Raw genomic sequence first — 25,962 nt, forward strand, 5'->3', positions numbered from 1 at the left:
AGCATGGTATGTAATATACATTGAATGAATGAATGCATCACCTGAATCCAACATCTTTTCATGCGTTCTGTGACACCCTCCATTGCGTTTCTGAATTACTATACTGCTTTCCTGATAAACATTTTTATAATCCTTGTATTTGTATACCCTGTGTTACAGTCCTCCTTAAAAGCAAGTTCTTGGTCTTGGTCAGGTGACAATTAAATTTCTAGCTGAAGTTGGACACGGTGGCTCATGCCTGTAATCTCAGCCCTTTGGGAGGCCGAGGTGGGCAGATTACTTAAGTCCAGCAGTTTGAGACCAGGCTGAGCAACATGGAGAAAACTCATCTCCATAAAAAATACAAAATTTAGTCAGGTGTGGTAGTGTGCACCTGTAGTCCCAGCTACCTGGAAGGCTGACGTGCGAGGATTCCCTGAGCCCTAGAGGTCAAGACTGCAGTGAGCCACAACTGTGCCACACCACGCTAGCCTGGGCAACAGAGTGAGATCTTGTCTCAAAAAAAAAAAAAGAAAAAAATGTATACCCAAGCACCAAGCATTGTGTCTTGTCAAAAATAAAATAAAATAAAACAAAATAAAATAAAATAAAACAAGCCGGCAAAAAAAGATTAATATTTACTGGGTAAACAAATAGTTCCAGTTTATTATCAAAAAAGTCATTCATGTTAAATGCAAAATGTAAAGACCTCTAAATTCACGTATATCTGAGGCCTACTGTGTGGCTTAACCACACCTTATCAGAATGGCTTTATTTGGTTTATGAAATTGGGGTTTATCCACTGCCCCAACCACAGTGAAGCAGCAATAAAAAAGTTACTGCACAGCAGAAGGTACAAATCTCTTATCTTTAAACCTCCCTCCCCCACTGGCCCCTGTCAGGACCCTGCTGTTGTCCACTCCTCCTAGGAATATTTTTGCTTTCAGATGAGTAGGAAGGGTTGTGGGAGGTCAACTTACGTGGGACTATCTGAGCGTATCATCATCGCATTTTTGAGGAAAGGATTTTCTGTAGGGAATTTTCCGTAAAATACAGTTCTCTCATAACTATGAGAGAGCTTATCCACTTGGCAATGTTACTAATACGATACCAACTCCAACCCTCATGCACAAATGGACAACATGAACTGTCAGACTTTCAGGCCCTTCAGAACAGTAGGAAAAGAGGTTTTCAGAAAGGCACTTCTAAATTTCAGAAAATATATGCAATAAAATAAAATCTGATTTACAACCACCCAATCCCGGAATTGAGAGTGATCTAAGAATAGATGTGTGGAAAAGAGTTGATGCAGCCGGCCTGACTGCTATCATTCAATAGAACTGCTAACAAGGTTGGCCCTTGGATGGAATGGGAGCTTGGATTCTGGGAAAGTTCTTACCATTTCCAAGACTGATAAGAGTGGCTCACTGTGTGCACCTAAACTGTCTGCACAAATAATATGATATACATTGAACACTGATTTTTCTTCTGGGAGTCTGGAATTTGTCTACGTGCAAGGTAGGGGTGCCTACAATGATCAATCCCCAATAAAAACTCTGGCACTAAGTCTAATGAGATTCCCTGGTTGGTGACATTTCATTTGTGTTGTCATAACTCATTGCTGGGGCAAATGAGCACACCCTGTGTGCCTCCCCAGAGAGCAAAGCCTTGAAAGCTTGTGCCTGGTCTCCCCTGGACTCCGCTGCCCCATGTGCTTTTTCCCTTTGCTGATTTTCCTTTGTATCTAAGGAACACAAACGAACTACAAAACATAATCTAAGTCCTCCAAATATCTACAATAAAATTAGGAAAGAAAACCAATACAAATGACAAAATGAGCATGCAACATAATTTTGCTGTAAGAAGTCACAGCTGAGAATATGACTGTAAGATGAGTCTTGCATGGAAGTCATCAAACCTGGGGGTGGTCTGGGGCACTCCCAATCCATGGTATTAAGCTATTATTTTACTTAAATGCATCAACTTTCTGACAAATGGTGAACATATCACCCATGGGACCACATTTAAAAACAACTATCCTACAACTTCTGGGTGATTAATGTTCTATAGTCTACCTCCACTAAAAAGAATGCTATAGGATAGAATGAACAAGTAAAACAAATTAATCTACAAAGTTTTCTTAGTAACTTTAAAATAATAAAAGTAATACATTTGAAACAATTTCTCTTCATTCGTTCTACTTAAGAATATTTACTGTACAAACACCACATTTCAAGCACTGTTCTGGGTGAATCGAAGTGAAATAAGACAGAGATCCTTCCTTTAAGAGGCTCAGTGACGTTTTCCCCTCCTAAATGGAAGCACTGTGGGAAAAGAAAGCCTGGAGAAAACCCTGAAGCTTGTTTTATACTGACAAAGTGGATTTTTAAGTGTCTGGATTGATCCAGCATGCCCAGAAACAAGAAAGATCATGCTCAGTTACAATCCAAAAAGCCAAAGATTTAACAGAAAAGCAGAAAAAAAAAAAAAAAAAATAGAAACTAGAATGTATATTATTGAGAACACAGAGGCAACTCGAATCTAATTCAAAACAAATAATCACAGGCTGCATATTTTAAACAAATCTGTAAAACCCGAAAAATATCGACTGGCTACTGTTTATATTATGTGCCTGGCACTGTGCTTGCCATCTGAGGAACAGCAAAGAACTATAAAACATAGTCCAATCCTGCCTAATGCCCACAATAAAATTAGAAAAGAAAATAAACACAAAGGAAAAAATAAGCATGCAACTTAACATATATATTTAAATGCTCTACTGGGTCATATATAAAAAGAGTGAAAACAAATAATGCTGAGATGATGAGTGAATTGTTCTTTTTTATCTCCTTTTTTTTGTCACTAGTTTTCCATGTAGTAAACACATAAATAAATTAGAGAGTACAAAATAGTTATTGCAGGATTTTGGAAGAACACTTTACTCCTACCCATTCTTCACTGGAAATTTGGAGGAGTCAAATTAACTCCATTTTATCCTGTATTTTCCAGGCTTCCTCAGCTTTATTAAAGGAAGTGAAGCTTGCACTAAGGGAAAGGGAATGCCCCAGGAGAAAGAAGCAGGAACGCCGGCAGGAAGGAGCAGATGGGCGAGCGGCTTGGAGGCAGAGTGAAGCAGGGGACACCCCGGGACAAAAGGGTGCAAGCCCAACAGAAGAGTGAACACCTGCTCCCAGAGAAACGGCATCTCTCAATGTGACGTCGAAGGGACCACGATTACAGACATGAATGCTAACAATTCTGACCTCAGGTGAGGAACTATAGAAATGGATGGTAGAATGGAAACAAATGTTAAGAATCCATCCACTCCTGAGTGCGTGGAACTAAATCAATAAAACATTAACAGAAACCTCCATGGTGAAAACCCCACTCTTCTAGAATAAGAATATAATGAGTTCAATCTATCTTTAATTTTGTGCCTAAGATAGGTGCCAATGTCTGAAAGCATATGTTAAAGTCTATGGTAACAAGCTGCAAGGTCCTTAATTTGAGCCAAGGAAACGGAACCCAACCTTTTCAGCTGAGTCAAAGATGATAAACTGAAGTATGTCACAACAAACTTAATGCCCATGTTGAGAGAGGCTTTGCTTTTACTACATTCTACATCCAACTTGGCACTGAAACAGGTTCTCGGGACTTGCCCTACTCTCCATCCCACACTCTGTAAAGCAAAAATTCCAGCCACAGCCAGGCCAAGCAGGAGGAGGCAGAGGCTGGGGGAGGATGCGGCAGAGAGAACAGCACACTCTGCACCGTGGTTCCTACAGGGGCCGCTCCAGCAGCTCCACACAAGGACACAGCAGCTGAGTGCATGTCTTCCCAACAAGCAGAGAACACGCTATTGAAGAGCCGTACACCCCGCACAGCCTTTCATCTGGCTGCTCTGAAAGGTCAAGTATAAATCATTCAGCTGTCGTTATCTCTGTGTCTGTGGAAGGAAGTGGAGACAGCAGAAAACCACAGACCCGGCCGGGCACAGTGGCTCATGCCTGTAATGCCAGCACTTTGGGAGGATGAGGCGGGTGGAACACTTGAGGTCAGGAGTTCAAAACCAGCCCGGCCAACATGGTGAAACTCTGCCTCTACTAAAAAACACAAAAAAATTAGCCAGGCATGATGGCAGGTGCCTGTAGTTCCAGCTACTTGGGAAGCTGAGGCCGGAGAATAGCATGAACCCAGGAGGTAGAGGTTGTAGTGACCCAAGATTGTGCCACTGCACTCTAGCCTGGGCAACAGACAATTTGTCCCATCTCATGAGGACCAGGCAACAACTAGCTGAGAGACAGAGGAGGCAAGAGGAAACCCTGCCCTATACGGGGGTAGAAGTCTTCCCTGGCAAAGGGCAAGAGCTGCTTGCAAAATGGGAGTATCAAGTTACACTAAATTGTTCTTGGTTAAATTTTGTAATTTTTCATGGGAACTGTATCTGGTGCAAGCATCTACTAAAGCCTGTCTGTTCAACTGTCCTGGAAGGAGACTGGTTAACCCGTGATGGAAGGTAATTCAGGCTTGCCTCTCTTGTGACCCAAATAATAGACCTTTTTTTTTTTCTTGAGACAAGGTCTCAGTTGGACTGCCCAGGCTACAGTGCAGTGGCACTATCCTACCTCACTGCAGCCTTGACCTCCCAAGTTCAGGTGTTTCTTCCACCTCAGCCTCCCGAGTAGCTGGGACTACAGGCACACGCCACCGAGCCTGGCTGATTTTTTGTTTTTTTCAGTAGAGATAGGGTTTTGCCATGTTGCCCAGGCTGGTCTCAAACTCTTAGACTCAAACAATCCACCCACTTCAGCCTCCCAAAGTGCTAGGAGCCACTGTGCACAGGTGTGAGCCACCGTGCCTTGCCCAAGACTTTGAAGGACAAAAGATGATTTAGTTTTCACCAGTCAGCCCACTGCCTTGTTATCTTTAACCTTCACCAACAGACCTTTTTTTTTTTTTTAATTATACTTTAAGTTCTAGGGTACATGTGCACAATGTGCAGGTTTGTTACATATGTATACATGTGCCATGTTGGTGTGCTGCACCCATTAACTCATCATTTACATCAGGTATTTCTCCTAATGCAATCCCTCCCCCCTCCCCCCATTCCACAATAGGCCCCAGTGTGTGATGCTCCCCTTCCTGTGTCCAAGAGTTCTCACTGTTCAATTCCCACCTGTGAGAACATGCGGTGTTTAGTTTTCTGTCCTTGCAACAGTTTGCTCAGAATGATGGTTTCCAGCTTCATCCGTGTCCCTACAAAGGACATGAACTCATCCCTCTTTATGGCTGCATAGTATTCCATGGTGTAAATGTGCCACATATTCTTAATCCAGTCTATCATTGATGGACATTTGGGTTGGTTCCAAGTCTTTGCTATTGTGAATAGTGCTGCAATAAACATACGTGTGCATGTGTCTTTATAGCAGCATGATTTATAATCCTTTGGGTATATACTCAGTAATGTGATCACTGGGTCAAATGGTATTTCCAGTTCTAGATCCTTGAGGAATCGCCACACTGTCTTTCACAATGGTTGAACTAGTTTATACTCCTACCAATAGTGTAAAAGTGTTCCTATTTCTCCACATCCTCTCCAGTACCTGTTGTTTCCTGACTTTTTAATGATCGCCATTCTAACTGGTGTGAGATGATATCTCACTGTGGTTTTGATCTGCATTTCTCTGATGGCCTGTGATGATGAGCATTTTTTCATATGTCACCAACAGACTTCCAATAGGCTCACTTCTCCAATCCCAATATCTTCCTGAATGGCATTACCTTTCCTCCATTTCCTCCCTTTAATTTTGCCTGAGGTTGCAAATTTTTGAATTTTTGCAATCAGATCTTGGCAATAGCCTTGAACAGTAGGATATAAATAACTCCCACACGCTTAGCATTCCAATAATGGAACACTAGGCATAAATGGATTTTCATATCTACCCACCATGTTCTAGGCAAAAACATCCTACCAGGGTCTAAGGACACAGAGAAGGAAACGGACCTTCATTCTTTATAACCCTCCTCAGGGATAAGGGATACTTGATCTTCCCAAAGATTCAGAATCACTTGTTCCCTATGCAACCTCTATGACTAACTTATGTGCCTATGACTGAAGTATCCTCCTGAATTAGAATTTATTTACTTACTTATTTTTTCCTACTGCCAAACCATGAGTTCCCCTAGGGCATGAGGTGCATCTCATTCATCTCTAGACTACCAGCACCTATCATCTCACAGCATGTGGGCACACAGGAAATGCTCAACATATGTGGAGAAGAGGTAAAACAGCAGATAGATTGCACAGTCCCTGCCCTCAAGGAGCATGTAGCCTAACGCTTTAGGCAGACATGTAAATATATATGAGTATTGCTATGCAATACATGCGGTAAATGGTGATGTACAGGATGTAAGTAATAGCACAACAAAGGCCAGATTGGCTGGGCATGGTGGCTCACACCTGTAATCCCCACACTTTGAGAGGACAGGGTGGAAGGATTGCTTGAGCCCAGGAATTCAAGACCTGCCTGGGCAGCATAATGAGACACCTATTTCTACAAAAACATTTTTAAAAATTAGCCAGGTGTGGTGGTACGTGCCTGTAGTCCCAGCTACTCAAGCGGCTGAGGCAAGAGGATCACTTGAACCTAGGAGCTCAAGGCTGCAGTGAGCTATGATCTCCAGCCTAGGTGACAGAGCGAGACCTTGCCTCTTAAAAAAAAGAACCAGGATTGACATGAGGAGGGAATGCTGTACAAAGGAGGAAGGCCTGGGCTGTACCTGATTAAGCATAAGAGAAAGATAAAGGGGGTAGGGGTGTTCCACACCGACAGGGTAAGGTGAATAAAAGCTCAAGGCAGCAGGGGGTATTCAGGGAAGTGTGAGAACCTCGGCTCAGCTAGATGAGGTAGTAGAAGGGCAGGGGGCTGGGAAAGAGTCTTATAATGCTCTGCACAAAAGGAATTCAGACCTTGCCTTGCAGGTGAGGCAGGCCAGCTAAGTGTTTAAAGCATAGGTTTAAGCGGTTCTGGAAAGATGCTCTAGCAGCAACAGAGAGTGTGGCCCAGAGGGGAGCAAGAGGCAGTGTGGCTACTATTCTAGCCCAGGGCACAGGGAGCACCTGAGGGAGAAGGCTCCAAGAAACCCAGGTTTCTGGGCCACTTGGCAGGTGGTAGCACAAGCAGCCAAACTAAGATGGAAGCACATGGACAGCACCAGGATTTCAGTTAGGAAACGAGAAAACCATGGTTCAGGCCCTGGTTCTGTTATTACCAACAAGCTGCATAAATCATTTAACCACAACTGTCTCACCTGTCAAAGCAGGAAAACAATCTCATCTAAGGAAAACTGGAGTATATATGTCGTCAAGAATACAAAGGTGAGAAAGACATGGGCCCTCTCTTCAAATCCAAAAGGAAATAAAGGAAACTTACAATAAAACAAGGTGGCAAGTGCCATAAAATATGTTTTAAAAATAATTTCTTTTTACCACAAAAGTAATATATTCTTGCTGCAATAAAAGACCCTTGGATAATAGAGTGAATTTAAAAGATATAAAATAGTATGGGAAATTAAAGAGATGACGGAGTAATTCATTATAAGGAAGTTTAAATGAGATAAACACAAGTTCTTTTAAAAGAAGCATTGACTGGGCATGGTGGCTCATGCCTGCAATCCCAGCACTTTGGGAGGCCAAGGTGGGTGGATCACTTAAGAGCAGGAGTTCGAGACCAGCCTGGCTATATGGTGAAACCCCGTCTCTACTAAAAATACAAAAAATTAGCCAGGAGTGGTGGCATGCACCTGTAATCCTAGCTACTTGGGAGGCTGAGGTACAAGAATTGCTTGAACCTGGGAGGCAGAGGTTGTGCAGTGAGCCGAGATTTTGTCACTGCACTCCAGCCTGCATGACAGAGCAAGAAACTGTCTTTTTTTTTTTTTTTTTTTAAAGTATGAACCATTAAAAAGTTCACATTGGCTCATCTCTACCAGAGCTCTGGCCTGTGTGTGTGCCCCTGGCCCCTCAGTGCTGCCCTGCTCCAGGGGTGGGGAGGGCCATCCATTAACAAACATCTCCAACAAGGAGCTTTGTGAGTTTTTTTTCCCCCCAAGAAAATTATCCATGTAAAATGTTTTCTAAGAAATACAGATCCCAACAATGAAGTAAACAAATTATTTGTAGCTTAATAACCCACTGGGTGTCTGAAAGGCAAATAGAGCACACTGTTGGTTGTTTTTGTTTGAAACAAATACTGAGCTATTCACAAAGCAATAACCACTACATAAGTTTATGACAACCCAAGGCTTTCATGCCTATGAGAATTTCACTTCAATGTCAATATCATATTCAATAAATCACAGGACTTCAGGAAGAACCAAGAATGCTGTCAAATACTATGATAAACAGGATTAAGTAACAATAATATCAAACTATTAGAATAGGCAAAGGCTGTGAAGATAATTTGTGAAAGAAATATAGTTTATGGATAAAATGCAAAAGCATGTTCAACCTCACTAATATCCCCCAAAAATGCACACCAATCTAAATGTCCATGAGGAATTGATTAAATGCATTAGGGCATATTCATATGACAAACTAACACACTATTATTTAAAATTATGTTCTGAAACTGAGTCATAGGGAAAATATCCAAAGTATAATTGAAAAAGAGAAAATAAGATACAAAATACTATAGATTCAATTTTGCATAAAAGATAAAGAAATATAAAGCAGATTGTTATTAACAAAAAGAGATTTTCTCTAAGTGTTGAAATTGGAGATGATGACTTGCTTTCTATCTTTCCAAAATTTTCCATACTAATATTTAGTAATTTTACAATCAGAATAATCTTAAATATAAATACTATTATCTGATAATTCTCAGCTTCACGAGGGCAGGGACTAGGTCTGTGTTTGCTTATCTAAGTACTTAGCACACAGCATGTGCTCTATAATTATTTGTTGAATAGATCAATGATTAATGAACAAATGAAAGACAGATATACTCATTTAAAAAGTTCTGGCTGGACGCGGCAGCTCATTCCTGTAATCCTAGCACTTTGGGAGGCCAAGGTGGGCAGATCACGAGGTCAGAGTTCAAGACCAGGCTGACCAACATAGTGAAACCCCATCTCTACTGAAAATACAAAAAATTAGCCAGGCGTAGTGGCAGGCACCTGTAATCCCAGCTACTCCAGAGGCTGAGGCAGGAGAATTGCTTGAACCTGGGAGGCAGAGGTTGCAGTGAACCGAGATCGTGCCACTGCACTCCAGCCCAGGCAACAGTGCGAGACTCCATTTCAAAAAAAAGAAAAAAGTTCTGATACACTCTCACACTTTAACTTCTATTACATTTGCTTTATTCTCCTCTCTCAACAGGTATTTTCTTTTCTTTCTTTTTCTTTTTAAGTCTTGCTCTGTCACCCAGGCTGGAGTGCAGTGGAGTGATCTCAGGTCACTGCAACCCCCACCTCCCATGTTCAAGTGATTCTCCTGCCTCAGCCTCCCAAGTAGCTGGGATTACAGGCGCCTGCCACCACACCCAGCCAATTTTTGTATTTTATTAGAGATGGGGTTTCACCATGTTGGCCAGGCTGGTCTCGAACTCCTGATTTGAGTGATCCGCCTGCCTCAGCCTCCTAATGTACTGGGATTACAGGTGTGAGCCAAGGCACCTGGCCAGATATTTTCTTAATGGTTAAAATTAGCTCCTTACGAGAGTCTTTGAGTGTCACGAAAAGGGAGTACAAAATCACAGAGCTCTTGTCTTGACCAATGAGGTCCAGATAAGCTCCGGTACTCTTTTGTATCTGAGTCAGCAGTGCACTCCAAATGGGGGATTTGACATCACTGCATTATAGAAAATTCACATGAGCTAGGAGTTCTTGACCATATAAGTAAGGTATTATTAGAAGAGTCCTGAGAAGAGGGTTAAGGAGAAAAATTATTATTGAACCAAAGCAAACAGTGAATGTACATCATAGAACATATTTTAAAAGAAAGATCAATATTTAGAAGTCCAAATTTCAGAGGTCAAAATAAAAGTTAAATTCCACTTTTGACTTCAGCGAAACAGAAGCAAAGCAACCCTGGTACGAGACAGAGACAAAGATGGAAACAGCAAGAGAAATAAGAAAAGGGGGGAAAAACTGGCTTCTGATAGGCTAGAAAGAAAAGAGTATGTTATAATTTAAAAGAAATATATCCTTCATTTAAGGTTTAGGAGAAAATATCTTTCTGACAGTGAATTTGAATTGATTTCCTTTTAGAATTTTCAGTTTTTTCAAGTAAATTCTATCTACCAAAATGGCAAGTTTCTGCTGTCAATATCAGAGACCACCATAACCACATAATTAAAATAATTAGGTCAATTTTAGACTCAGTCATAGGACAAGCTTTAGAGGCTCACTTGAATCTATTTCACTCAAGAAATTAAAGCTAAACCTAGAAAGCGTTTGTCCTGGACAGACTAATTAAGAAATTAGTTTATATCCCTCACTAAAGTTTGTTAAAATGCAGGTAATTCCACTATATTAGCAAATCTTTAATGATCTTTAACGATCTCCTAATATACGTGAAACCATTGAAGGCACTCAGGCCTTAATAACAACTTCCTGAAAACCGTAAATTTAAGCCAGTTACATTTCACTTTAAAGGTTATGATCACAACCTGATTCCCACAAAGAAAAACTATTATACATCTACATACATATAAAAGGCACTAGCAATTGCTGTAAGTATGACAGAATTCCCTTGAGACAAGAGGATGAGACAGACTCTGGCACAAAAACTGCTCCACTAAACACACATTAAATACTTGTGGTTTCAATTTCCCCAGTAATAAATCAGTATCATGCTCCAAAGAGGCGCCACGTTTTCAAAGACTGAAATACAAGGTATTCTTTAAAAAGCGTATTACTAATTGTGTGCACTGAATAGTGAAAATCATTACGAATAACGCTTCAGCATACCTGACAATTCTTGTTTTACAAATGAAAGCACAGCCAGGTACACCTGACAGTCAGCTATGATTATCTGCCTCTGAAGCCGATCAACCATAGAGGGGGCGGATTTTCGGACATCAACCTGTTTGGCAGAAAGAAAGTCCACACTGATAAATCACACACAACAATGTTAGTTCCCCAAAACAGTATTAGGTTATTGTACAAAATAATTTTACATAGGAATTGGGAAACCTGGCACTCAAAGCCAAGAACAAATTTATCCTATGAGCCTGGCAGCTCCAAATTCCCATTAGTCTAACTTTGTTTTGTTTGTTTGAGCCCTGTAACTCAAAGACAAAAATATTCTAAGTGATACAAGCTGAGTTCATGCGGAATACGAAAAGCAACAAAAATCTTCAGTTTCACCTTTAAAAAAAAAAAAAAAAGTCTTTCTTATTCAAAATAAAAATCATTAAAAGTACAATATATTCCTTAAGTAGATAACCTGAAAAGTCAACTTTGCAGCCACCTGTCTTCAGGTAGGATAACATCAGGGGCATTCTTTTCAGGCATGCAACTGAGATGTAAAGATCAGAAACTGACTACATTTCCATTAAGGAGAAAATATTCCGGAATTTAAAATTAACTTTGAATAAATCACAAACAGTACTTGAAATATGTCATATAAATACAAATATGCAAAAAGTCAAGTCACTTTTTATAAAATATTGGTCTTTATCATAATGTTTCTAAAATGAAGAACAGAACACTCCAGAATAGAACACTCTGCATTCTTAGTACAAAGTAAACTTGAATAAGTTAAATAGCTTTCATATGCTATCACAATGACAGAAGAAATAATAGGATTTTTGCAAATATGTTAACAGTATACACAGTAGATACACCAGAATGATCTGTTTCCTTTTTTTTCTAGATTTTAGCATAATCCATCATGGTCACTGTTCCAAATCTAGCCCCAGCACTCACTATTCTGTTCACTCGGGAAAATGTCAAGATGCTTCTGTTTCCTCGTTTGTAATAGCATCTATTGTGCAGGATTGTTGGGAGGGCTAATGAGATACTGAATGTGAAAATGCTTTTTAAATTGCAAGGACTCATTACAAATGTTAATTATTAACACAGGTGCCAGACATGGTACTAGATACTGATGGCAGACATGTAAGCTTTCATTCTACTGAGGAAAATAGACCATATTACTGTGTACTGTGGAAAGCTCTCTGAAGGGTAAGGACAGGGAACTACGGGAACCTGTAGGAGACACACTTAACAGGGCAGGGGGCCTCAAGCAAGAGTCCTTGGGGAAAAGGACACCTAGAAAGAACTAAAGAGGAGTAGGAACCAGGAAACGAGGGAGGAGAATGTTCCAGGCAGAGGAAACGTAAATGCCAAGTCAGCCACATTAAGGAGTCTGTACTTTATTATAACGGCAATGGCTGGTGAGGGGGGCCACTGAAAACCAAGCAAGCAAGAAATTTGCATTTTAGTGACTATATTATGGACAATGAATTAGAGCAGCAGTCCCCAACCTTTTTGGCAGCAGGGAGCAGCTGCATGGAAGACAATTTTTCCATGGACTGGGTTAGGGGGTTGGGAGGAGATGAGTTAATGGTTTTAGGATGAAACTGTTCCACCTCAGATCATCAGGCATTAGTTAGATTCTCATAAGCAGTGTGCACCCTAGATCCCTTGCATAGACAGTTCATGCTCCTATGACAATCTAATAACGCTGTTGATCTGACAGCAGGCAAAATTCAGGTGGCAATGCTCACTCGCCCTTCAGCTCACCTCCTGCCCTGTGGTCTGGTTCCTAACAGGCCACAGACCAGTACAGGTCCATGGCCCAGAGGTTGGGGACCCCTACATTAAAGAACCATGAGACTGGAGGCAGAAATACCCATGTGTCTTAGACAGGTGGGATAGTGTCTGACCTACAGAGATGGCAGTGAGGATGGAGAGCAGTCAATGAATTCCAGAGGTATTTAAGAAAAAGAGTCAACAGCGCTTGGTCATTGATTAGACATTATAAAACATTGGTCTTTATCATAATATTTCTAAAATGAAGAATAGAACACTCCAGAATAGAACATTCTGCATTCTTAGTACAAAATAAACTTGAATAAAATAAGTTAAATACCTTTATATGCTATCACAATGACAGAAGAAATAATAGGATTTTTGCAAATATGTCAACAGTATACACACAGACACACCAGAATGATCTGTTTCCCTTTTTCTGGATTTTAGCATAATCCATCGTGGTCACTGTTGTTCCAAATCTAGCCCCAGCACTCACTATTCTATTCACTTGGGAAAATGTCAAGATGCTTCTGTTTCCTCGTTTGTAACAACATCTGCTGTGCAGGATGTGTCAGGCTGGAGAGAGAGGAAGCTAGGAAAATTCTGGCCCTCTGGAGCATCAGGAGGTGGGACCCTTGGCCCATCAGTGGCTTTCTCATGGTGGACACCATAAACAAGAGCAGAGGTGAAGCAGTCTCCTATGATGCTTCATAGGCAGGGCACGGGCATGCAGGAGCAGAAGACAGGTGGCTTCTGATGACTATATCCAACAGACTGATCTGTCAGTGACGTATGCAAGACCCTTGGGCACTCCGGGTAACATCAGGGTTAGGAGGATGCCTCTCCATAGCCTAGCACTTTTGCACTGGAATGGTGAGGGGAAAGTCAGGAAAACTGGATTCTGATGGTATTATGACTATTTGCAACCAAAGGCTGGTGAGGCCTGGGGAAAATTAGGTAAACAGCTGAATTCCAGAATTATACCAAAATGCAATTCTATTATTCATCAACTGTCATCGTATCCTACTTGAATTACATATAGGAAAACCTCATTAAAACAGCCCTTGCCACACGGCCCATTATGGAAGAAGATGATTCTAAGATATCAAAAGAACATACACTGAATGGCTCTGGAGGACTGAAAGCAGCTTTTGTTTTTATAAGAGATACATTTTATATGACCAAAAACTATAAGAAACATTGTGGTTTTTCAGTCATATTCTAAATACAAAACCAAGCAAACAGCTTTTGTTCTAAATGAACAAAAGTGATATTCTAAATCAGTGGCACATAGTCCACAACCTAAAGCCGCAGTACTTACATTCTTCTTAATTTTATTCTTGATTGTTTCAATTACTCCAGCCTCTTCACTTTCACATAGTTTTTCTGTGGTTTTTAAGTCATCACATGCCAACTGCATTTTTTCTTCCTCAAATGTCATCATGGCATTCTTCCAAGAAAGAATGAATGAATGAATGAATGAATCAGTATCAGAAAATTTAAGCCAATTTATTACAAAACTCCAAATAAAAAGACACTTAAGTTATTTATTGAAAGCAAAAGAATCACAATGTTATGGCACAATCTATTCATTTAAAGAAACTATAATCTCAACATGAAATAAGATTATACCTCTATCACATCATCATGAAAAAAATATGGTTAATAAATGTCCTTGCCATTACTGTTCTACAATTTTTGTTGTTGCAGTTATTAAACATGGTAACAAAAATTCTCTATAATTTCTGATTGGTCTGCTCAATTCAGTTTTTACAATGGTGTCTAATTCAAAAGTTCATTCCACCCACATATGGATCCCTGGCTCCGCCAAGAACTGCACAGAAATGCTAATGAAACAACAGCTTGTAGGTACTCTTAGAAAATCTTCAGACTTTCCAGGGACTGCAATTCCAGTAGGTTCACTTATAAGGAATCCATTTTATATTGTCTATGTTTAAAAATTCCATGACAGCTTGTTTCCAGGCACCTGATCCTAGTGGACTTTTTCAGGCCACATTTAACGAGGTAGGGGAAATCTAGTGAATGTCTGCTGAACACCTGTGACTTTTACACAGTAGAACTGAGGTTTCTGAGATGAATGGGCTTACAGGGGCAGAGACAGACTTGCTGTGGGATACCTGGTTCTTGGAAGGACCTGATGAACCTACTGTCTCCAGCTCCTCATTTCCTATCAAATTCTACCAGCTCCATCTTGGCCTTTCAGGCTTCCTCAGTATGGCTCTAACCTACTTTTCCATTCTAGCCAACCCTCGGCCCAGGTCTCCCTGCCACACTCTTCTTCCCAACCCTCCTCTCAAGCTGCTGAAATCTCAACCCTGCTGTAGCTGGCCTTGCTTCTCCTCCTCCTCCACCACCAGACTCAGCCAAGACCCTTTGGTTAGATCTCATTTGCAGCCCTTATAATCACTTGGGTTCTAATGTTATAGCCGCCACCCAGTACCATGTTCCTTAGGGTTGGGAATAATGTATTCTTTCAAACAATAGCCCTTAACATTTTTGTTGCATTAACTGGCAATAAGAGGAAATAAATACCTTGAATAAAAACTTCTCACTGGCAGCTGGCATGGTACCTGTGGTAGAGCACTGCCAGGCTGTGACACGCCCATTTGCTGACATCTTTCTAAATCTTGGATCTAAATGCTTTCTCTTTTTCAGTCTCTATCATGACTTTTTTTTTTCTTGCTGTTACACAATTCTTTAACAGTCTTTTTAAAAAATTACGTGTTTGAAAATAATTTGTGTGATGTTATTACTATTTCTGGAAAATGGAAGTATCCCATTTTCCACATTGCCCAATGTACTTTAAAACCTAACTGCAACCTACTTCCTCAATTCCCAAATACTCATATTTGGAAATGTAATACTAACAGACAAATTTTAGCTCTGCTCATTTAACTTGTCCTCTAGTCCACATTTACTCAATAATTTTAGAGCAAACCTTTATTACCCAAACCCAGACCTTTTTTCTACCTCGAATGCAATTTTAATTATTAAAGTTCTTTCCATTACATTTTTATTCTAAAAAGGACTTTGGTGAAAATACAGTACCCTATAAATAAGATGTAAGCATTGTATTTTTAAAATTAGGGAAGACAGATTATTTCATAGGCATTGGGTAACAGGCAAAAACTTGACTTCAGTTTCAGACTCTAAAAGACTTTCTACAATAGTATATCTATATAACTGGTAGCCACTAACAGACATTACTTTATATAATTGTTTCTTTCATGCCAATAGGTCTTAAGATATCAACTTACCAAAAAACTGACAAAGCTGGCTCCAAAACTCATTAGTGGGCTATGATTTCTGTTAAAAAAAAAACACACACACACACACACAATAAAATTATTTTCATTGTAAAATTTTATTTTAAAAGCATTTGACATATCATGATTACCATATAATCCTCGTAATTGGATAAAAGAAGTTAAGGTCATCAAGCAGATTAAATTACCCTAATAAAGAAGGTAAAGAGGCAAGGTGGTTTACAGCTCTATCTGCCAGGATAGAATTTGCCTCTGATTCTTCAAATTAAGGCAAACAAAAAGTCAAATTAGAACAGACACTGCCTTAGTACACTTTTTAACTGTGGCTGTTAAAGAGTTGACACAATAAATATAAAGATGGTAGAAACAGGCCAGGCGCAGTGACTCATGCCTGTAATCCCAGCACTTTGGGAGGCTGAGGCAGGCGGATTACCTGAGGTCAGGAGTTGCAGACAGGCCTAGCCAATATGGCAAAACCCCATCTCTACTAAAAATACAAAAGTTAGCAGCAAATGGTGGTGGGTGTTTATAATCCCAGCTATTCGGGAGCCTGAGGCAGGGAGAATTGTGTGAACCCGGGAGGTGGAGGTTACACTGAGCCAAGATCGCGCCATTGCACTCCAGGCTGGGCGAGAGTGAGACTCTGTCTCAAAAAAAAAAAAAAAAGATAGAAACAAACTGACAACTACAAAAACATGGCCAAAGAAAGACGGTTATTATTCATTTTTAAAATAATCTTCTACCGTTACCAGTTAGATCATTTTTAAAATGCAAAACTTGTTACAAATGTTCAACACAGAAAATCAGTATAGTTTATAGAGTAGATCAAAGGGTCTCTTCACTGAGTCAGACTGCACAAAGTCACTCAACAATCCGAGAACCTTAGGAATGCCTCCCTAAGAGTCAGCCATTCCCCCTTGTAATCATCTGATTTTGTTGTAAGCCAAAAATGAAAGCAAATCAATATCAATTTAAAGAATAAAAGAATATAAAAGTTCTGCTTCAAAATCCAAAATAGTACAAAATCCAGATCTCTATAAATTCCACTAAAAGGAAAAGCTAGTTGTAACTACCTTCTTAAATGAAAACCATTTTATTGATTTTTTATTATGCAAATACTATATGGTCACTATAAAAAGGCATGAAACACTGTATTCTATCTCTGACTATAAATACAGAATATACGCAAAGTGAGAGTATGTGTGTGTCTACGGGAAAGAGAAGGTGCACGCTTACATGCGTCTGAATGTGTGTGTATACACATATGCCTAATGGATATCTTGTACATACATTTTTGCAGGCAAGGTCAAATATATTCTTGGGATAAAATGCTAGCAGTAGCATTACTCAGTTAAAGGGTATGCACATTCATTTTTCTCCTCGTGCACTGTGTGTGTGTCAGAGAAAGACAGTATGTGTGCCATCCAGGACTCTATTTAACACTAACCTTCTGCTACCATTTTCTTTTTCATCTACTTAGTACCTACCTAAATTCTATAGTTAATAATAGTCTGCTTATCCCATTTAATAGGTTACTTAAGCCAACATGAAAAAAAAATGGGAAGGTCAATTCCCTTGTGAGGAATCCCTAACCAGCGCTCACACCCATGAACCTAGATCAAACGGCACACTTTTGTAACATCTGTCATCCCCACAATCTGCCTCAAAATACATGTTAGTTTTTCTCATCCCATAGCACTATTTGGGCATAACAGTATGTATAGTAGGGCATACCCTACCCTACTATACATATCATATCCACCTTACACACATAGCAGGTGTTCCGCAAATCCGAGTCAGTGAAGGAAGGGATGACACAGAATTCTGTCTTTCAGGAACAGACGCGTCTCAATCAAGTGCTGTATACTGCGACTTTTCCCTCCTTTTCCCTTTCCCTGCTTACATATTAGCCACTTTGCCATTTGAAAAATGAAGGAAGCTGAAACTAGGGCCTACTGTTGCCACATCTGCTTCTTATTCTTGGCTAAAATCAGGTTTCTGAGAGCTGTGGCAATTAATTATTCATGGTACCTAACCTGGCCCTTTTGACTTCACATACCATCTTATCATTTAAGTGGGGGAAAAAACCATAGCAACAGCCCAAGGAAACCCTCACAGCACCGGGTGCATCGGGCACGTGACAACACACTCGGGGCGGGCGGTTGTCCTCTCAGGCTGCACATCACTCGCTGTTAGAAGAGCTCGATCCAACATGGTTCACTTGGTCCTTGGTTTTTTTTGTCGTTTCTTTTTAAGACAGAGTCTTGTTCTGTCGCCCAGACTGGAGTGCAATGGCGCAATCTTGGCTCACTGCAACCTCTGCCTCCTGGGTTCCAGTCATTCTCCTGCCTCAGCCTCCCAAGCAGCTGGGATTAGAGGCAGGTGCCACCACGCCTGGCTAATTAATTGTATTTTTAATAGAGATGGAGTTTCACTATACTGACCAGGCTGGTCTCGAACTCCTGACCTCAAGTGATCCACCCTCCTCGGCCTCCCAAAGTGCTAGGATTACAGGCATGAGCCACCACACCCAGTCCACTTTTTTTTTTTTCTTAAACTTCACATATTTCAAGTGATCCTAAGTTAACTTACTGCATCCTAATCAACTGTGGACCATGCATGTGTCTCTACACAAAATGCATTCATTTTGGAGATATGGAAATGTTCCCAAAGAGTACGAAGGTCATTAGTTCAAAACTGGAGCTGTGGAGCGGGAGGAAGAGGCTCCCAGCTCATTTCAATACTGCTCATATTTGGAACCAACAGACAAAGACCAAACAAGAGGGGAGTGGGAGTGCTATGTGAAGGCTGCATATAAAGGTAAGCATTAGAACCCAAATACAAACCTTTCTAAATATCAGAAGATATACAAAAACTGGGGCGAGTGAAATAAACCACAGTGAAAAACCTACTTAAAAAAAAAAAAAAGACGACTAAATATTTGCTGATATTGAAAAAACAATGGTAGGATAATCTATAACATTTTTTTCAAAATTGATACCTATAAGGTGAGGGAGGGGAATAGGGAAGAAGAAACAAGGATGCAAATGAAGTTCCCTTTTATACATCTTGTTTTGTAGATTTCATTTTGGAACCATGTAAAAGTTATTCACAATAATATTGGATGTTAATAATGCAACCCCTAAAGTCAAAAGAAAGTGACTTAAATGTCCCTAAAAGCAAATCCAGTTGGTAACATAACACCAGAGCAGAACTAGTCCAAGAGACTTTACAACACAGTAATCTGACAGTATATCCCTATTGTGAAATAGCCTTAAAAACTGACCCCAAAAGGTGGCCAAAAGAAAAATCTTAACCTGCTTTCACTAATCATATTCTTACTGGACTGGACAAGTGGGTACTGTTATTCTAAGGCTGCTGGGTCATAGTATGTGAGAAAGCAATCAGTTAAGTATATCAGCGTTTGTTGGGACCCAGGACTCTGTGCATAGGAAAAAGGATGAAATAAACTTTTAAATCCTATAGTCCAGAATACAAACTGGAAGAATAAAAGCAAACTCATTGAGTTTTTTATCTTTAAAAGAATACGGCCGGGTGCGGTGGCTCACGCCTGCAATCCTAGCACTTTGGGAGTCTGTGGCAGGTGGATCACCTGAGGTCAGGAGTTTGAGACCAGCCTGGCTAACGTGGTGAAACCCTGTCTCTACTAAAAATACAAAAAGTAGCCAGGCATGCCTGTAATCCCAGCTATCTGGGAGGCTGAGGCAGGAGAATCACTGGAATCTGAGAGGCAGAGGCTACAGTGAGCCAAGATGGCACCACTGCACTTCAGCCTGGGCGACAGAGCGAGACTCCCTCCACCTTTAAAAAAAAAAAAAAAAAAAAAAAAGGGCAAATCAAAACCACCATAAGATACCATCTCACAACAGTCGGAATGTTTATTATTAAAAAGTCAAAAAACAACAGATGCTGGCAAGGTTGTGGAGAAAAAGGGACACTCTTACACTGTTGGTGGGAGTGTAAATTAGCTCAACCATTGTGGAAGACAGTGTGGCAATTCCTGAAAGACCTAGAGGCAGAAATACTATTTGATATGGTTTGGCTGTGTCCCCACCCAAATCTCACCTTTATCGTAGCTCCCATAATTCCCAAGTGTTGTGGGAGGGACCCAGCGGGAGACAATTGAATCATGGGGGGATGGTAGTGAATAAGCCTCATGAGATCTGATCGTTGTATAAGGCATTTCCCCTTTCACCTGGCTCTCATTTTCTCTTTGCCTGCTGCCATGCAAGACATGACTTTGCTCCTCCCTTGCCTTCTGCCACGATTGTGAGGCCTCCCCAGCCATGTGGAGTTGTGAGTTAATTAAACTTCTTTCCTTTATAAATTACCCAGTCTCAGTCTCGGGTGTATCTTTATCAGCAGCATGAAAACAAACTAATATACCATTCAACCCAAGAATCCCACTACTGGGTATATACCCAAAGAACTATAAATCGTTCTATTTTAAAGATACATGCACATGTATATTCACTGCAGCACTATTCACAATAGCAAAGACAAAGACATGGAATCAACTGAAATGCCCATCAATGATAGACTGAATAAAGAAAATGTGGTACATGTACACCATTGAATACTATGCAACCATAAAAAGGAATGAGACCATGTCCTTTGCAGGGACACAGATAGAGCTGGAAGCCATTATCCTTAGCAAACTAATGCAGAAACAGAAAACCAAACACCAAATGTTCTGATCTGTAAGTGGGAGCTAAGTGATGAGAATATATGGACACATAGAGGGGAACAACAGACACTGAGGCCTACTTGAGGCTGTATAGTATTCCACAGTATATGTACCACATTTTCTTTTTTTTTTTTTTGAGACGGAGTCTCACTCTGTCCCCCAGGCTGGAGTGCAGTGGCCCGATGGAGGGTGGGAGGAGGGAGGGGATTGGAAAAAATGAAAAATTAGTACTAGGTTTAATACCTGGGTGACGAAATAATCTGTACAACAAATCCCCATGGCATAAGTTTACCCATGTAACAAACCTGCACATGTACCTCCGAACTTAAAAGTTTAAAAAATTAAACAAATTTATATGGAAAAGTAAATGATTTAGAATCGCCAAATCAAATCTGAAGAACAGCAACAAAGCTAGATGCTTACTTTACCAGACATCAAGACAATTAAAATTAAGAATTTCTGTTCAGTCATAAGCGATTGGAAAAAGCAAACCACAGACGGGGAGAAGATATCAGCAATACACATATCCAACTAAGAGCTCATCTTCAGGATACATTAAAACCTTCCATGAATCAGTAAAAAAAAAAAAAAAAGACTGAAAGCTTACTAAAAAGATTGCCAAAATCTTACAATAGACACTTCACAAATGAGGGTATCCAAAAGTCAATAAACATATTTAAAATGCTGAAAATCATTAGTTATCAGGGAAATACAAATTCAAAACAAAATGAGATACCACTATACTACTCAGGTTGTCAGGAAGGACTGACACTATCAAGTGTTAGTGAGATGTGGAACAACTAGTACTCTCCTACGTCGCTTATCAGTGTTTACTAAATCTAAACATATGCCTACCCTAGAAACTTGTTTTATTAATTATGAACTTGATAATTTTATTATTTGTTCTAATGAATTTTTTTTTTTTTTTTTTTTTGAGACAGAGTCTCACTCTGACACCCAGGCTGCAGGGCAGTGGTCGGCTCACTGCAGCCTCCGCCTCCTGGGTTCAAGTGATTCTTGTGTCTCAGCCTCCTGAGTAGCTGGCACCTCAGGTTCATGCCACCACACCTGGCTAATTTTTGTATTTTTAGTAGAGATGGAGTTTCACCATGTCAACCATGCTGGTCTCGAACTCCGGACTTCAAGTGATCCACCTGCCTCTGCCTCCCAAAGTGCTGGGATTACAGGCGTGAGCTATCGCATCTAGCCTCTAATGGATTTAACAGTGGTTTAATTTTATGCACATATAGTTGTCATTAATTTTTTTAATTTTAGGTTGTGGTACATGTAAAGGTTTGCTATACAGGTAAACTGTGTCACAGGTGTTTAGTGTACAAATGATTTCATCACCCAGGTAATAAGCACAGTACACAATAGGTAGTTTTTCTATCCTCACCCTCTTCCTACCCTCTACCCTCAAGCAGGCCCCACTATTTTGGTCACTTCTTTGTGTTCAGGTGTACTAAGTGTTTAGCTCCCACTTACATGTGAGGACATGGAGTATTTGATTTTCTGTTCCTGCACTGGTTTGCTTATGCTAATGGCCTCCAGTTCCATCCATGTTCCTGCAAAGGACATGATCTCATTCTTTTTTATGGCTGCATAGTATTCCACAGTATATGTACCACCTTTTTTTTTTTTTTTTTTTTTTTGAGATGGAGTCTCGCTCTGTCCCCCAGGCTGCAGTGCAGTGGCCCGATCTCAGCTCACTGCAAGCTCTGCCTCCGGGGTTCACGCCATTCTCCTTCCTCAGCCTCCCGAGTAACTGGGACTACAGGTGCTAATTTTTTGTATTTTTACTTTAGCAAAGACATGACTTTGCTCCTCCCTTGCAGGGTTTCACCATGTTAGCCAGGATGGTCTCCATCTCCTGATCTCGTGATCTACCCGCCTTGGCCTCCCAAACTGCTGGGATTACAGGCGTGAGCCATGGCGCCCAGCTATATGTACCACATTCTCTTTATCCAGTCTCCAACTGATGGATATTTAGGTTGATTCTATGTCTTTGCTATTGTGAATAGTGCTGCAATGAACATACGCATGCATGTGCCTTTATGGCAGAACAATTTATATTCATTAGGGTATATACCCAATCATGGGGTTACTGGGTAAACCAGTAATTTACACAACAGAAATGAATGATTATGCTCCCCGAAAAGACACATGTACCATGTTAATAGCAGTGTTATTCATACTAGCCTCAAAGTGGAAATAACTCAAGCATCCATCACGGTAGAACAGATGTAGTATTGCAGCATATTCACTCAATGCAATAACATGAATTAATCTCATAAGCAATAACGTTGAGTGAAAGCAGCTAGACACAAAAGAGTATATCCTAGATGAGTCTATGTATATGAAATCCAAAACCACTATTCTGACTTCTGATGATGACAGACGTCTGGACAGTGGCGTCCTCTGGAGAAATATCAATTTGAGAAGGAGCCCAAAGGAGGGCACTGGAGTGTTGGAAATGTCTGAGAACTTTACCAGGATAGTAGTTACACTGGTGTTTACATTGTAAAAGTTTTCACTGTACTAAGTTTTTCCTTATGACAAAGAGAAAAACATTAAAAAGAAAAACAATCAGATAAATGATCATTGATGACTATTGGATTATATTAATAAATTAGTATTCATTTTTTGGTGTGCAATGGTACTGTGGCTATATTTTAAAGGAGTTTCTACTCTTTAGAGGGATATATGAAAGTAATTACAGATAAAATGATATGTTGACTGGGATTTGTTTCAAAATAATTTGGGGCAAAGAGATTAAAAGGGAACAGAAGATAGACAAAGCAAGACTGTTCCTGACTTGATAATTATTGAAGCTGAGTGACAAGAACATCAGAATTCATTAAATTATTCTACGTACTTTTGAAGATGTATAAAATTTTCCAAAATAAAAAGTTGAAAAACAAGGCCAGGCATGATGGCTCACACCTATACTCCCAGCACTTTGGGAGGCTGAGACAGGAGGATTGCTTGAGACTAGGAGGTGCAAATCAGCCTGGGCAACATTGTGAGCCCCTGTCTCTAAAAAACAATTTAGAAAACAGACATACGTTTTACAAAACATAAGGTGTCTTTTGGAATCCTTTCATGAGAGGGCCTCTTATGTTCACCGCATTTGCTTTTTAAAAATGAACCATCAGTAATAAAATGACTCTAAAATTTTCTCTCTGTATAAGTCACCCAAAGGTAGAAAACCTGTCATGAATGAAAGGAAGTAATTGATCCTCATTCTGATATTCACCAACATTGCCTTGGACTTTTTTTTAAGGTTTCTCGAAGATATTAAAAATTGGATAGATGAAGATTTTATTTCCTGAAACGCAGTGGAAGAGAATGTATATATTTGATTCTCAAAGGAACATTTCTCACTTACGTAAGTGGGCATCATTACTGTAAAACAGTCCCTAACTGAATGTGTTTCTTTAAATGCAATTTTCCTGCCCAAAGTAGTGAATAGCTGGAATTTTTTGTCTTTCATTTTTCTGAAAATGTTCTAAACTTACTTAATGTTTAGTTCTTAGAATTTTCCAGAATGACTTTTCTCCCCTTCAAAAGTGTGGGGGGTTTGAACTCTTGGGGATTATAAATGAAGCACGGGGCCACTTGAATCTACTCAGCCTGCAGCTGTCATTCACATCTTTCACTGCAACCCTGAGACCTGAGATCTGAGGGCTGAAGAAAAAATTGCATGTACTCACCCCTGCTGCTCTTAATGGAAGCTCTGCTTTCTGGGACCATGCTGTTTAAAAATCACAGTCCCAGGGGGAGCACTGGAGTTAACTTTGTACAATTAGCAAAAAGGGCAACACTGAATGCTTCTCTAAGGCCTTAGACCTTGCCTTCAGAAACACAATTTTTGCCAAAAGGACAAGTGATATCCTCTGCTCTGCTTGTTATCATCAAAAATGGGCTTTAAGAAGACAAAACTGGTTTGATATTTCATCTTTCCTTCTGAAAGAAGAGTAAAACAATGCCAAGAAAAGAAAACTACATGCATGAAGCCGTTTGTTCCAACATTATCCAGAATAGAGAAAAATTGGGTTTTAATGGACCATTGGAAAAAAGCTTTATGCCACTGCATTTGGCAACAATTTCTTGGATATGACACCAAAAGCGCAGGTAATGAAAGTATATAAATTGAACTACATCAAAATTTAAAACTTCTGTGCCTCCCAGAACATAATCGGCAGAGTGAAAAGGCAACCAACCTATGGAACTGGAGAAAATATCTGCAAATCATATATATGATAAGGGGTTAATATCCAGAAAATGTAAAGAGCTCCTACAACTCAGCAACAACAAAAAACAAACAACCTAATTAAAAACTGGGCAAAGAACTTGAATAGACATTTCTCCAAAGAAGATGAACAAATGGCTATATAAGCCCATGAAGAGAAGCTGAACATCACTAATCACTAGGGAAATGCAAATCAAGGCCACAGTGAGACACCACCTCACACCCACTAGGATAGCTACTATCACAAATGAAACAAAATAAGCGTTAGAAAGGATGTGGAGAAACTGGAACCTTTGCATACGGTTGGTGGGAGTGTAAGGTGGTGCAGCCACTATGGAAAACTATAGGCAGTTTCTCAAAAACTAGAATTACCATACGATCAAGCAATTCCACTTCTAGGCATATACACAGAAGAATTGAAAGCAGGGACTCAAACAGATACTTGTGCACCCACGTTCATACCAGCATTATTCACAACAGCCAAAAGACGGAAGCAACTCAAGTGATGAATGGATAAACAAAATGTGATATACAAACAATGGAATATTATTCAGCCTTAAAAAAAAGAAAATTCTGATACATGTGACGAAATGGATGAACTTTGTGGACATAATCCTAAGTGAAATAAGCCAGTCACAAAAAGATTAATACTGTATGATTCCACTTCTATGAAGTACCTGTCACAGTCAAATTCATAGAGACAGAAAGCACAATAGCGGTTGTCAGAGGCTGGAGGTGGGGAAAGGAATGGGGAGCTATTGTTTAATGGGTACAGAGTTGGAGTTTTGCAAGATGAGAAAGAGTTCTGCAGATTGGTTGCAAAACAATGTATATGTACTTAACATGACTGAACTGTAAACTTGAAAAATGGGTAAGATGACATATTCTGTTACGTATATTTTACCACAATTTAAAAATTAATTGAAAAAACTTTCTACAATAGAATAAATGACTCATAAATAACCAGAGGTAAT

The 25,962-nt window shown here is 39.9% G+C and overlaps 1 protein-coding gene across 2 annotated transcripts in view; it reads right to left on the reverse strand.

The window, feature by feature from the left end:
• Positions 1-25,962, reverse strand: part of TTC39C (tetratricopeptide repeat domain 39C) — a 142,866-nt gene that overhangs the window by 55,509 nt on the left and 61,395 nt on the right. Inside the window, exons 1-4 of one of the 2 annotated variants that reach the window (XM_011988078.1) lie at positions 17,983-17,992; positions 16,020-16,072; positions 14,063-14,191; positions 10,951-11,065 (exon numbers count right to left, since the gene is read on the reverse strand). In XM_011988078.1, coding sequence (XP_011843468.1) covers positions 10,951-11,065; positions 14,063-14,191; positions 16,020-16,052 — 277 coding nt within the window. In that variant the 5' untranslated portion in view covers positions 16,053-16,072; positions 17,983-17,992. Of the gene's footprint in view, positions 1-10,950; positions 11,066-14,062; positions 14,192-16,019; positions 16,073-17,982; positions 17,993-25,962 lie in introns of those variants that run through there. The other variant, XM_011988077.1, reaches the window with a different exon arrangement.

The sequence above is a fragment of the Mandrillus leucophaeus genome, unplaced genomic scaffold (genome assembly GCF_000951045.1).
Source record: "Mandrillus leucophaeus isolate KB7577 unplaced genomic scaffold, Mleu.le_1.0 Scaffold322, whole genome shotgun sequence".
Lineage (NCBI taxonomy): Eukaryota > Metazoa > Chordata > Mammalia > Primates > Cercopithecidae > Mandrillus > Mandrillus leucophaeus.